General features: G+C 38.1%; 1 protein-coding gene across 1 annotated transcript in view; it reads right to left on the bottom strand.

Moving 5' to 3' along the window:
• LOC144973978 (extracellular matrix organizing protein FRAS1-like) overlaps positions 1-12,500 on the bottom strand; it is a 99,409-nt gene that overhangs the window by 77,120 nt on the left and 9,789 nt on the right. The window contains exons 5-13 of the mRNA XM_078916867.1: positions 8,818-8,907; positions 8,101-8,260; positions 6,839-6,975; positions 6,493-6,576; positions 6,055-6,159; positions 5,131-5,188; positions 3,752-3,888; positions 3,128-3,214; positions 1,448-1,616 (exon numbers count right to left, since the gene is read on the bottom strand). Of these exons, the coding sequence (XP_078772993.1) occupies positions 1,448-1,616; positions 3,128-3,214; positions 3,752-3,888; positions 5,131-5,188; positions 6,055-6,159; positions 6,493-6,576; positions 6,839-6,975; positions 8,101-8,260; positions 8,818-8,907 (1,027 nt within the window). The remainder of the gene's footprint in view (positions 1-1,447; positions 1,617-3,127; positions 3,215-3,751; positions 3,889-5,130; positions 5,189-6,054; positions 6,160-6,492; positions 6,577-6,838; positions 6,976-8,100; positions 8,261-8,817; positions 8,908-12,500) is intronic.

Raw genomic sequence — 12,500 nt, 5'->3', positions numbered from 1 at the left:
AAAATCCATAATTTTACTGTGACAAAGCTGCCGACTTGAATTTTTTTTAATTCGTAGTTTCCAAGGGAATAAAGAAAGAGTCACGTTAAATAGCTTTAGAAATAACTAATTTGCCCATAGCATGATCCAAAACAAATGCTCCAAAGGCCTGAATATAGGTTCTAAGGAAATTAAACTTTCATTTTCAAGAAGATTTATTGAGTTAAAAAGCGAATTTTGTTCTGTAGCTGGAGTCAAAAATTTGTATTTCTACGAATTTTTCGAAGTACTAGGCAGGTCTGCTATAATGTCAATGTGTCCAAAGTTATTCATTGTCATTGACTAAATATGAATTCCTCATGTACCCAAAGGTATTCATTGTCATTGACTAAATATGAATTCCTCTAACTAAAATGTTTCTTGCAACGCAAAATGACCAGCGTTTATACTAATTGATTATCGTTTATAGGTCTATATTTTAAAAATTAGGCCCTTCCGCGCGTCAACTTTAGATGCGTGTCGCGTAGGCATTCCATGAAGGATTATATATTTATATAATCCATCAACAGGAATCATAGTCGTCCGAAGTGAGCAAACTGGGGGTTGATAATCTTGTCTAAGGAGAAAAAAAACCCGAAACCCCCCCCCCCCCCCCCCCCGAAAATGGCTTCCGGGTCACAATGTCTCCAGGCATATTAGTAATTCATTTAACAAAAATAAAATGAAGTCAATTCTTCTATCAATAATCCCGAGCTATCAACAACAATAAAAAAGATCCCCCCCCCCCCCCCTCCTCCCCCAAAAAAAAAAACAAAAAAAAAAACCATTAGCTAATCAAAAGATTACCCAACAATAAACATCTAAAATATATGTATATCGTCACTTTTGACAGATATATCGACAACAAAATGCCATAGTCACTCTTATTGGTGCTATACATTTAAGTAAAATACTCACTAGTTTCTGTCCACAGATGAATCTTACCGGTAGACAAAACTATCTAATTATCGTGTGGGTTATTTTCGAGGTAACTGAAATAAAATGCTTGAATATCAAGAGTCGCTTCATTGTGATTTTGAAAAATATCTGCGCCGCTTCAAGTTCTTATTTGCACAAGGTATCACTATGATTAATTCTAACGTCATGACTATTGTGTCAGTTGCGCCATCTAAAAGATTTATTTTGGAAAAATGCTTCTTGTATTTTTCTTTCTGATTTGTTGTGCTCTGTTCTATACACACCTTTCCAGACTTTTTAAAAGACCGAGAATGTCTTTAAGGTATACTCTTGATCAAATAATTACATTTTTGGATTTTATAGGTTGTTTTTTTTTAAATGCAAAACAAAGTTTCGTCAGCGGTCCTACTCAGCATGATACACATTTTAAAGAACCGTGTGATAATTTTCATATTTAGTTTCGAGAATCAGCTGCAAAGATCCGTACGTTAAAACGAACAACACAACTGACCTTCTTGTGATGGTGGAGTGTCACAACGTTGACAGCATATTCCAGCTGTAGATATGTGTTCTTTTTTATAGGTAACACACCTCGTGGGACATTCTTTTTTGTAGCACGTTACTCGGCCTTCTAGACACTCACACGAAGAACACGGATCTGGGTCCCAGGATTGGCCACTCTGTAAGAAATGTTTGACCAACAACGATAAATTCAATAGGGTTCAATAGTCTGATGTCACGTCCGCCCAGCAACGGTACTTTTTATTCTTCATGCTGGCTAGAACTTTTTCATATGTCATGTGATCAGAATGTATAAAAGTCAAACCATGATCAGATTTATAATTTTTTTTCTCCTCTCGATACACTTTTATGCTCGTCGGAGAAGTATTTCATAAGGGCGTCGGCCATTGTTCCGATAGTTTAGAACCAGTTACTAAGTTATTATCCGTCAGTACGAGGGAAGTGACTTCACGACTATTGAAGCCTATTGTGAATCATGCCTCAAAATGGTGTTGTGTTGGGATAACTAAACGCTGAAAATTGAATCAATAGTAAAAAAAAATATATATATATAAGGTACGGATTCATTTCATATGCTTTATTGAGAAGAACGAATAACCTGTCTTAAACAGTAACCATCTAATTTCTTTATTCTACGTGTCTTAAATTGTTCATTTGTATGCGCTTTATTGAGGAGAATGAAAAGCGGGTCTTAAACGGTAAAAATCATATTTCTTCGACAACGTTTTTTCAGTTGCTCATCTCATACGCTTTATTGAGAAGAATGAATATTGTGTCTTAAATTGTAACAATCTAATTTCTTGAATACTAATTTTAGATTGTTCATTTCATACACTTTACTGAGAAGAATGGATAAAATAGTGTCTTAAACTGTAACAATGTAATTTCTTCATTCCGGGTACTTTAAACTTTTTATGTGGCCGCGTCAGTTTAGTATTATGTAAGAATGAACTGGATGAAGAATATTGAGTTTATAACTAAAATAATTAAAATTGGGAAATTTAATATTTATTTGAAAGCTGATGAAAAAAACTTACTTACATCAATTGAAGGCATTTATAATAGCTCAAAATTTGTAACAAAAGTTCAAAATCCATTTATGATCATCAGGTTTACCCTGACATAATACCGATTTGAGACGATTGGTCATATATTTGCTATTTAGCATGTACAGAAACAAATTTCAACAAATTAACGACAATGAAAAATTACAAAGACCTACCATTTGGCGTAATTCAGAATAGTTTAGAGCACAAATTGAAAAAAAAAAAGAAAAGAAAAGAATTAAAGATGAAAAAAAGGATGAGGCAATTTTTCAAAAAGGCAACATTGCATTATTGTAAATAATACGAAGTCATTCTATATAATTGTCAAATTCACAATGAATATGGGTTTTATAGATTTGATTGATTTTAACGATACAGTGTATATTATGAATATTATTTTGTATATCACAATATATCTAATTGAAACAGGTTGTGCAAACGGAAACTTCGCAAGGATCAATGTATTAATGGTACGAAGAGTATGTCAAGGGTTTTAAAGCCTATAATAAAACCGCTTAAACGATACGATACGATGTCTTATTTAACACATTTTAAATTTCTGGAACCCCGTGCCCAAACTTCAATTCCTAAGCTCACGAAGCAACAGACACCACCAATCTTACCTGATATGACTGACCTTGGACAAAACACATTTTTGGAGTCACACATCGGGGACAGCACTCATTTGGCAACTTCTTCTTTTCCTTACCCTGTGTAATCAGACAACTTCAGTTATTGAGCACAAAACAAAGTCCAATCACAATAAGTCATGCACGTTCAATAATTAAATCAACATGTAAAGACTTCTAAAGCATAATATCTCGATGCATGTTAAGTTTCCTTTATTCACCCAGCTGGATATTTATAACAAAATGTTCATTTCATATTGAACAAGCTAGTAATAGCAATGTTGCTTTTTGTGCTCATAACTTTCATTATGCTTCACTCCATTTAGTCAGGCACCTACTCACTCAAAACTGAGAGTGAGCAATGCTTGTAGAATTCTTTCACCAAGTTTCTATCTGTCAAATATCTTAGGAGCACCATTGTGCTGAATACCCCTTTCGGGATCTTCTGGTTGTGCCAATGGTTTACATTCTCTCACAAAATATTTTCTTTCAGAGCTTGCAGACCAACTACCCATTTCTATACGACTTTTCGGCCTTTGATCTTCGGCAGGGGTGACATACATAATTACTGCATAACACTATTCTATTTTATCAGTAACTGTTTTAAGTACAACCAACCTGTTCACAGATGATGTTTGAACATCGTGCTCTCTGACAACTGACCACACCTTTGTAACAAGTGCAGTACTCGCATGGCTCCATTTTCCATATTTCACCATGATAACGGTCTTCAGATCCAGTCATGTGGCAAGCGCCTGGGAATAGATAAATGCGAATGTTATACTTAGAAGCTTTATGTGGCTATGTGGTCTAGTGGCATGGCACTCGATTCCCAATCCGAAGGTCCCGGATTTGAGTCATTGGAGAAGACTCCTTTCTCACATTCTCTTACCGTACTCATGTGTAAAATGAGTACCATGCCGATAACAGCGTTGTCTGTCGGAAAAATATATCATATCGCCTAAGAGGTGTCATGTCTATATAAATACATGTTTAGTGTTGCTGTTGGCTATGGACCCTTGTAAAGCACTCTGAGCATGAGTAGTGGATATTGCGCTATTTAATGCTCAAAATTCTCACCTTTTATAGGTTTAAATACAATATAGCAATAACCCCCCCTCCCCCAAAGCTTCAGATACGTTTTGCTAAATGAAATATCAAAGTGTCCCTGAAATTACCACATACACTGGAAATACAAATAATATATCACTTATATTGTTAAATATTTGAGATTTGGAGTTGGCGAAGTAGTGCAGAGTTAAATCTTATTGACGATCAGATAACCATTAAATTTTCTTTATAATAAAGAGTGTAAAAGCAGGCAATCATATATTTCAATTATTATACTACTGTACTCTGGAAACTATCATAGATCTAATGAATATTTGAGCCTTCAACGAACAAAATCGGTCCGGTAATAAAGTCCGTAGGTGCGCGCAAAATGAATCTGGCAACAAGGCAGCCAATGGCGATTCCCAACATCAAATGACCGATCATTAAACCCTGGCAGATATCATAAATAATCATTTGAGTCAGTGGCTGATAGAATTACTCTTAATTTACTAACGATTTGCAAGTTGTTCTTAAATCAATCTGTTAAAAATAGTTTTATGATTTTAGATGTGCCTGCCATTCTGTGTTCATTGGAAAAAACAATTAACATGGGGTGTATGCAACAATTTTAATCCCCAACCCCATTTTAAAAATAAGAATATTCAATTACTTGACAAGTTATCAGGCTATCAGTAAAGACCTGAAGTGCTGCGAGCTCTCAAATAAGATGTTTTGCAATTTGATCAAATCTAAATTCCACAATTCAAGTCATCTAACATTCATAACAGGCAGGGTTTTGTGCACTACTCTAAAAACTAGCTTTCGCACGAGCCGAAGAGACTATTGGATTCAAGTATTTCATTAATCTAATTCTTCTCGTTTAGCCATTTATTTCAATTTTGTGCAATTCATAATTACTCAAGTATCGTTCATAAGTACCTCACCTCTTTTTCTGACGCATTGGGGACAACATTGGTCTTTGAATTTCCTCAGAATCTGTCCCTGAAAAAAGACCCGAGTTGACATTGGATTGTAAAATTGATACTCATCAAAGGTAGGCGCCGCAAAACTCTCTTCCCCCTCTATCTATCTATCTATCTATCTATCTATCTATCTATCTATCTATCTATCTATCTATCTATCTATCTATCTATCTATCTATCTATCTATCTATCTATCTATCTATCTATCTATCTATCTATCTATCTATTTATCTATCTATCTATCTATCTATCTATCTATCTATCTATCTATCTATCTAACTGTCCTATCTCTCTCTCTCTCTCTCTCTCTCTCTCTCTCTCTCTCCCTCTCTCTCTCTCTCTCTCTCTCTCTATATATATATATATATATATAAATATATATATATATATATATATATATATATATATATATATATATATCTTCCCTCTCTCTCTCTTCTCTCTCTCTCTCTCTCTCTCTCTCTCTCTCTGTGTGTGTGTGTGTGTGTGTGTGTGTGTGTGTGTGAGTGGCTTTCCCTCTTTCTTTCTCACTTTATCTGCCTCTCTCCATCATTCTCCTTCTACTCTCTCTCCCTCTGTCTCTCTCTTCTTCTTCTTCTTCTTCTTCTTCTTCTTCTTCTTCTTCTTCATCTTCATCTTCTTCTAAAGTTAAAAAGCGATTAATGCGGTTAAAATGCATTAATGATTGATCATTTATTTCTATTAAATAACACTAATCAGTCATGCAGTCAAAACTAGAAGTAAATCGTAAAAAAAAACAACAAAAAACAACTACGATGTCTCCATTAAAACGTAAGTCAAAGGTAAACAATTAGACTAATTAAAGAGCACTTTCCCAATATAGAACAGCTGCAGCTTTGGTGAATTCTTGGTTAAATAACTCACCCTAGGACAATCCATGGTTCTATCACACTTCCATTTTTGACAAACTGTTTCACCATTTCGACAAGTGCAAGTCGTGCATGCATCTTCATTCCATGTATCACCCTCCTAAAGGTATAAAGGTGATGATAATAAGGGTAAGATGAAAATGATGATGATGCTGATGATGATGTTGATGATGATGATGATGTTGATGATGATGAAGATGTTGTTTATGATGAAGATGATGATGATGATGATGATGATGGTGATGATGATGATGATGATGATGATGATGACGACGATGATGATTGTAATAATAACTAGCAATTTTTATAACTTTTTACCTCGTCTAAACAGGCACTAAGCGATTTAAATTCACATGTGGGTATTAATTGAAATAGCAAATCATTTACTGATTGCGTTGGGTACATTGAAATAAAATATTTTACGATGGCAGACCTTATAGATATCTTTATCCTTATGGCACGTTTTAGCTTCACACACGGGGCAGCACTGATTCCCTGGGAAAATTGCCTTGCTGTTCTGCAAACAAAATTGACAATTTGAAAAATTGAAACATCGATCCAAAGGTCAGAGAGAATGGACAGTGTATCACGGGCAATGTGTACAAAAGAATTATTATGATACTGCATATTATGCCAATTCTGAAAAAAAAAGTTTATTAAAAGTTCAAATACACCATATATGGATGGCAAAATAGATGAATCATTATATATTTTATTTTATACATTGGAACTATAGCCATATTATGGAAATTGTAAATTGATGTTAACATTTTCCTTACCCCTGGACAATTTAAAGGAGGACAGTCTACAGGCATACATCTGGAATGACCGTCTCTGCAGACACACTTCACACATGGCAAGGGGTACCATTCTGATCCATCCGGCTTTCTTGTTCCGTCATCGTGAATACAGATGCCTGGTGGTTTGATTTGTCAATCATAAAAAAAGTCACTATCGAAGAAATATACTTTTTTAAAATTGATAATATCATTTCATTTATCCATCCTCAATGAGAACTTTTTTCTATTCGATCTATTTCGAGAAAAACATCCCGAGAGAACTCAGGCGTCAGTTCACGTATACCTATTTGCAGGGCTAATAACCCAAATTATCATCAGCCCATTGTTAATTGTTGTAATGCAAATACTTTCTAACCAATGCAAAATAATGTCTGTTACAGCAATGTTAAAACAGGCCCACAATTGCGTTCGGTTATCAGACCTGCCAATATGTGCACCTAGGCCACAGTGCATGCAGCACCTAAATAGGTTTTTAATATTTTTATATAATATAATGTTTTTAATATTGCTAAAGGAAAAAAAAACCCTGTCCGAGTGGAAATGTAATGCCTTGCCCACTCGGCCATCTCGTTCTCTAATATTTTAGTAAATGCTCATTGCGCAAAATTTCTATTTCTAACTTATCGGATTCTTTCTCAAGAGAAATAAGATATTATACTATACAAAATTAGTTATTTATACCAGAGTTCAAGTCCCACATGTGTGAATTTCTTAAATGTGTGAAAGGCTTAGATGATTTATAGCATTTTTTGATAGTGATAAATTTTATCATTTTATGACATTTACAATAGTAGAGATTTAATTTAAGTTATAGTGTATGTCACGTATCTGAGTCTTCTATTAAATAAACTTACGTGATCAAAAATGCTCTCGCAATGATGTAAAAAGATATATAATATTCGTATAAGGCGCTCAGGAATCAAGGAGTTAAGATGAGTAAGCATTGATCTACCATACACGGACAAATCAACACACTAAAATAAATAGGTCGTAAAACGTATAATCTATTCATCCTTAAATTTAGATAACTTCCAACTTGTCAGAAATATCTTAAACCTTATCTTTTATACGCTATGAAACGTCTTATCAGATCAGTATAAGAAGTACACGTTCTGTGCCCGAAACTAAGAGAAATGGGCCAGGTTTTGCCATTGCACGACACTATAGTTACTGTTGCTTCACTTCTCTCTATCTTAGTACAATTTAGGACATTTGAAGGGACAAAACGTAATGTTACTTACGCCCTCGAGGCAGACAACGGGGGCAGCATTGTCCAGGCAACATCTGGTGAACTTCTCCAGGCTTACATGGAGTCTTTGGGCAGGATGTCTTTGTGCAAGTCACACCCCCATCAAGACATTGACAAGTCTGGCAAGAGGATGTGTTCCAGTCTGTTCGGTGCTGGGAGTGTGAGAACAGTGAAAAGCGAATATTATATTTATCTATTGAAAATTACAAATTAAAGGTAAAGTCTCCTTTCGCCCATTGTTTGTAAGTATATGTCCCTTTTCAACTAATGTATTCCTTAACATGGTCCCCAAACTTACATGAAAATAACATTCACAAGTTATTCGGATTGATAGGGACAAAATGTATGATGTCAAAACAAAAAAATGGTTCCTATTTCATTGAAAGTGTAAAACCACTCTACCGGAGGACTGAATACATACCTTGTGTAAATGATCTTCTGCTTGCAGAGTGATAGCATCTTATTTTCTAGTCTAAATATATGCTGGTCGTCAATAAAGATTATAAATCCTCTCTTTTATATCCCATAATCCTAATAATCAGCATAATATGCATATTGCTACTGAAATAGATATGCCACCTTTTTGTAACGAAATCGTTATTAGTACTCCAAAGAATGGTGACATACACAATCCCAAGGATTTAGGAACCAGAAGAGTAAAGGGTTTGACGTCACGACTTTTCTCCCCTATTATCCTATTTTTACTCACTTGGACGGACTGGCCTCTAAAATCACATGGTTTCTTTTCTTGCGTACATGTAGGGCAACATCTTGAAGGTGATAATTCTAATTTCTCGCCCTGTTAAGAAAATATTGCACGGGTATGATATCTAAAGTTTTCTTCATTACATACTTGAATGTCAAAATTAGCAGCGAGTGTTATGCAGCAAATACAAAGGATCCCTTTTCTTCACTTGAGAAGCATTAAAATACATAATGTGACCCTACCTATTAGAAGTATGGTCATCTAAAGTTCCACTTATCGTTACTTACACGTGTGTTTTAGGGCCAACACTTAATTCCTTTCCGGCACACAATCGGGTATGGGCTGGCGACGGGTGGTGACATTTTTGGTTATAGATAGTTCGAAGATGACGTCACTCAGGTCTTTGTTATTATTTTTTTTTGCCATCCGCGTTTATGAGTAATGCTCACTGAACTGTATTAACCTGACTATAAACGTCCATGGATACAAACAGTTTTGTGTGTGGTGTCCGTTATACTTCCGGATGGCAATGTTATGAGCTTCTTAGCCAAGCGCATACTATCTATAGTTAAACCCTTCCACAATCATACTTCATGAGACATCAGATCACATGTGTCAAGTACCGTGCACGTGAAAAGAAAAACGGATTCGGATCCGCTGTATTTGCGACCCGAGCTTACAGTAAAGTTTCACAATTCAATGTTTCAAAACAATCTTGATAGAGACTCATAAACTGGATAATTACACAAGTCATGATTTTGTCACAAAGAATATCTCTTGCATTTAACATTGATGATAGAATTTTCATAATGTTCACTAATCAAAAAGAGATGACTCTTTCAGCCTTTAAAAAAGTATTTAACTTTGTTTCAGCGCCATAGTATAATCATTTTCATTTACATGTCTCTAACCAAATATTGAGCGAATTAAGTGAGCGTTTGTATAGTAGGCATCCTTCCGTCTCGAGAGACGATGGTTTGCGCCCTGTATGACTTTAGTCTCATCAGTCTTGTTGAGAGCAACGACGGGTGTGACTCAGCAGACCAATCCTTGCATGGAAGTCTCTACCGCAGTTGTTGCACACATAGTTTGACTGTGCGTTTGGTATTTGGATCTGCTGCCTCTCTTTCCTCCTTGCTCTCCTCTCCTTAAACTTCGTCTTTCTCCTCTCCTCACCTCTCTTCACTCCCTCCATCACCGCATATCTCCAGCCGCTGCGGTCGTCAGCAAGCGACTCCCAGGTGTTTGAGTCGATGCCTGTCAATTTCATGTCTCGTTTGCAGACATCATAGAAGCGCAGAGCTGGACGGCCAGTTGGTCGCCGTCCAGAAGCTAGTTCACCGTACATGATGTCTTTGGGTATGCGTCCATTGTCCATCCTGTGTACGTGACCAAGCCATCGCAAACGTCGCTGACAGAGCATGAGATGCATACTGAGGGAGTTAGCTCTTTCTAGCACTGCATTGTTAGTGAGTCTGTCCTACCACCTGGTGCCGAGAATTCGTCGTAGACAGCGAATGTGGAAGTTTTCCAGGCGGTTCTCCTGTCTGGCATATGTTGTCCAGGATTCACTGCCATACAGTAGGCTACTGAGTACACATGCCTGGTATACTCTGAGTTTGGTGTTCAAAGTGAGTTGGTTGTTGGTCCACACTCTCTTGCTCAGTTGTGCCATGACAGCGGCAGCTTTGGCGATGCGCTTGTCTAATTCTGCATCAAGTGAGAGGTTGCTGGTGATGGTTGTGCCCAGGTATGTGAAGTGATCAGTGACTTCTAGCTCCTCGTTGTCAATGTAAATTGCTGGTATAGAGGGGACATCCTGACACATTACATTTGTTTTCTTGATGCTGATTGTCAGCCCGAATTCCCTGCATGCGTGGGAAAACCTGTCCATCAGCCGCTGAAGGTCTTCCTCGGTATGCGCGCATAGAGCTGCATCATCTGCAAATAGCATTTCCCTTATGAGGACTGTGCGGACCTTGGTCTTTGCTCTCAGCCGTGCCAGATTGAACAGCTTCCCATCACTTCTGGTGTGTAAGTGGACTCCTTCTGGGGACTCTTTGAATGCGAACTTCAGCAGTAAGGAGAAAAATATACCAAACAAAGTCGGTGCGAGGACACAGCCTTGTTTCACGCCGCTGCGCATGGGGAAGGGTTCAGAGGCTCCACCGTCGTAGCTAATGGTGCCCTTCATGTCGTCGTGGAAGGAGGCAATGATGCTAAGCTGCTGAGGAGGACAGCCAATCTTCTTTAGCAGCTGGAAAAGGCCCTTCCTGCTAACAAGGTCAAATGCCTTTGTCAGGTCAATAAATGCAATGTAGAGGGGCATCTGCTGTTCTCTGCATTTCTCCTGAAGTTGACGTACTGAGAAGATCATGTCCACTGTCGACCTCTTGGCTCTGAAGCCACACTGCGACTCTGGGTAGATACGTTCGGCGAGGACTTGCAGTCGAGCGAGGACAACGCGCGCAAAGACTTTACCCACAATGCTCAGTAGAGAGATTCCCCTATAGTTATTACAGTCGCTACGGTCTCCCTTGTTTTTGTAGAGGGTGATAATCTTGGCATCACGCATATCCTGGGGTACCTTGCCTTCTCTCCAGCAAAGACACAGGAGTTTATGTAGTGGTTCCAAGAGGACTGGCTTTCCACATTTGATGATTTCGGGTGGAATGCTGTCGTCACCGGGTGCTCTGCCACAGGCCAGAGCATCGATTGCTTTGCTGAGCTCCTCCATGATTGGTTCTGCGTCTAGTTCTTCCAGTACTGGCAGTTCTTCAATTGCGTCTAACGCTTTTTGGGTGACAGTGTTTTCTCTGGCGTAGAGTTCCAAGTAGTGCTCTACCCATCTACCCATCTGCTTGTCCTTGTCAGTGATGGCTTCCCCTGTCTTGGATTTAATAGGTGCAGTTTTCTTTGTAGATTTGCCTATCGCCTGTTTGATGCCCTCATACATGGCCCTTATGTTGCCACTTTCAGACGCTTGCTGGATGTTGTCCGACAACTGAAGCCATTGGCGCAACGTCGTGCTGTTTGCTGTGCTTTGCTGCGTGCAGCTCGCAGCGCCTGCAGGTTCCTCTGACTCGGTTTATGTTTATAGCTGACAAGTGCGCTGCGCTTGGCATCAATGACTGGCTCCATCTCAGTAATTCTGGCTTCAAACCAATCATTACTCTTGCGCTCCTTTTTGCCGTATGTCAGAACTGCAGTGCTGTAAATGGCGTTTCTAAGAGAGTTCCAGCTGTCCTGTGCGTTTTGTTCTGCTTCTCTATGAGCTGTGTTGAGAATCTTCTCAAGTTGCTCGTTGAACTCTATATTCTTTTCCCGGTAAGCTGTCTTGCTGATGTTGATCCTGGGCTGGCCCTTTCTCTTTGAGTGATGAAGTTTCTTTGGTGTCAGTTTCACCCTTGTGGCAACCAAAGAGTGATCAGTGTCGCAATCAGCGCTTTGATAGGACCTGGTGTTACAAACATTGTTAAGAGAATCACGCTTAGTAATGATCATGTCCAGCTGATGCCAGTGTTTTGACCTTGGATGTCTCCATGACACCTTGTGACATGCCTTGTTCTGAAAATAGGTGTTCGTCACGCATAGTTTGCGATAGCAGCAGAGTTCAAGAAGCCTCTGACCATTTTCATTCATCTTTCCTATGCCGTGGTGCCCCAAAACGGTCGGCCATGATTCTT

This window comes from Berghia stephanieae, chromosome 5, assembly GCF_034508935.2.
Source record: "Berghia stephanieae isolate SIO BIC M18660-M18661 chromosome 5, UCSD_Bste_1.3, whole genome shotgun sequence".
Lineage (NCBI taxonomy): Eukaryota > Metazoa > Mollusca > Gastropoda > Nudibranchia > Aeolidiidae > Berghia > Berghia stephanieae.
The sequence above is the reverse complement of the archived record's forward strand: the minus strand, read 5'-3'. Positions and strand labels throughout refer to the sequence as shown.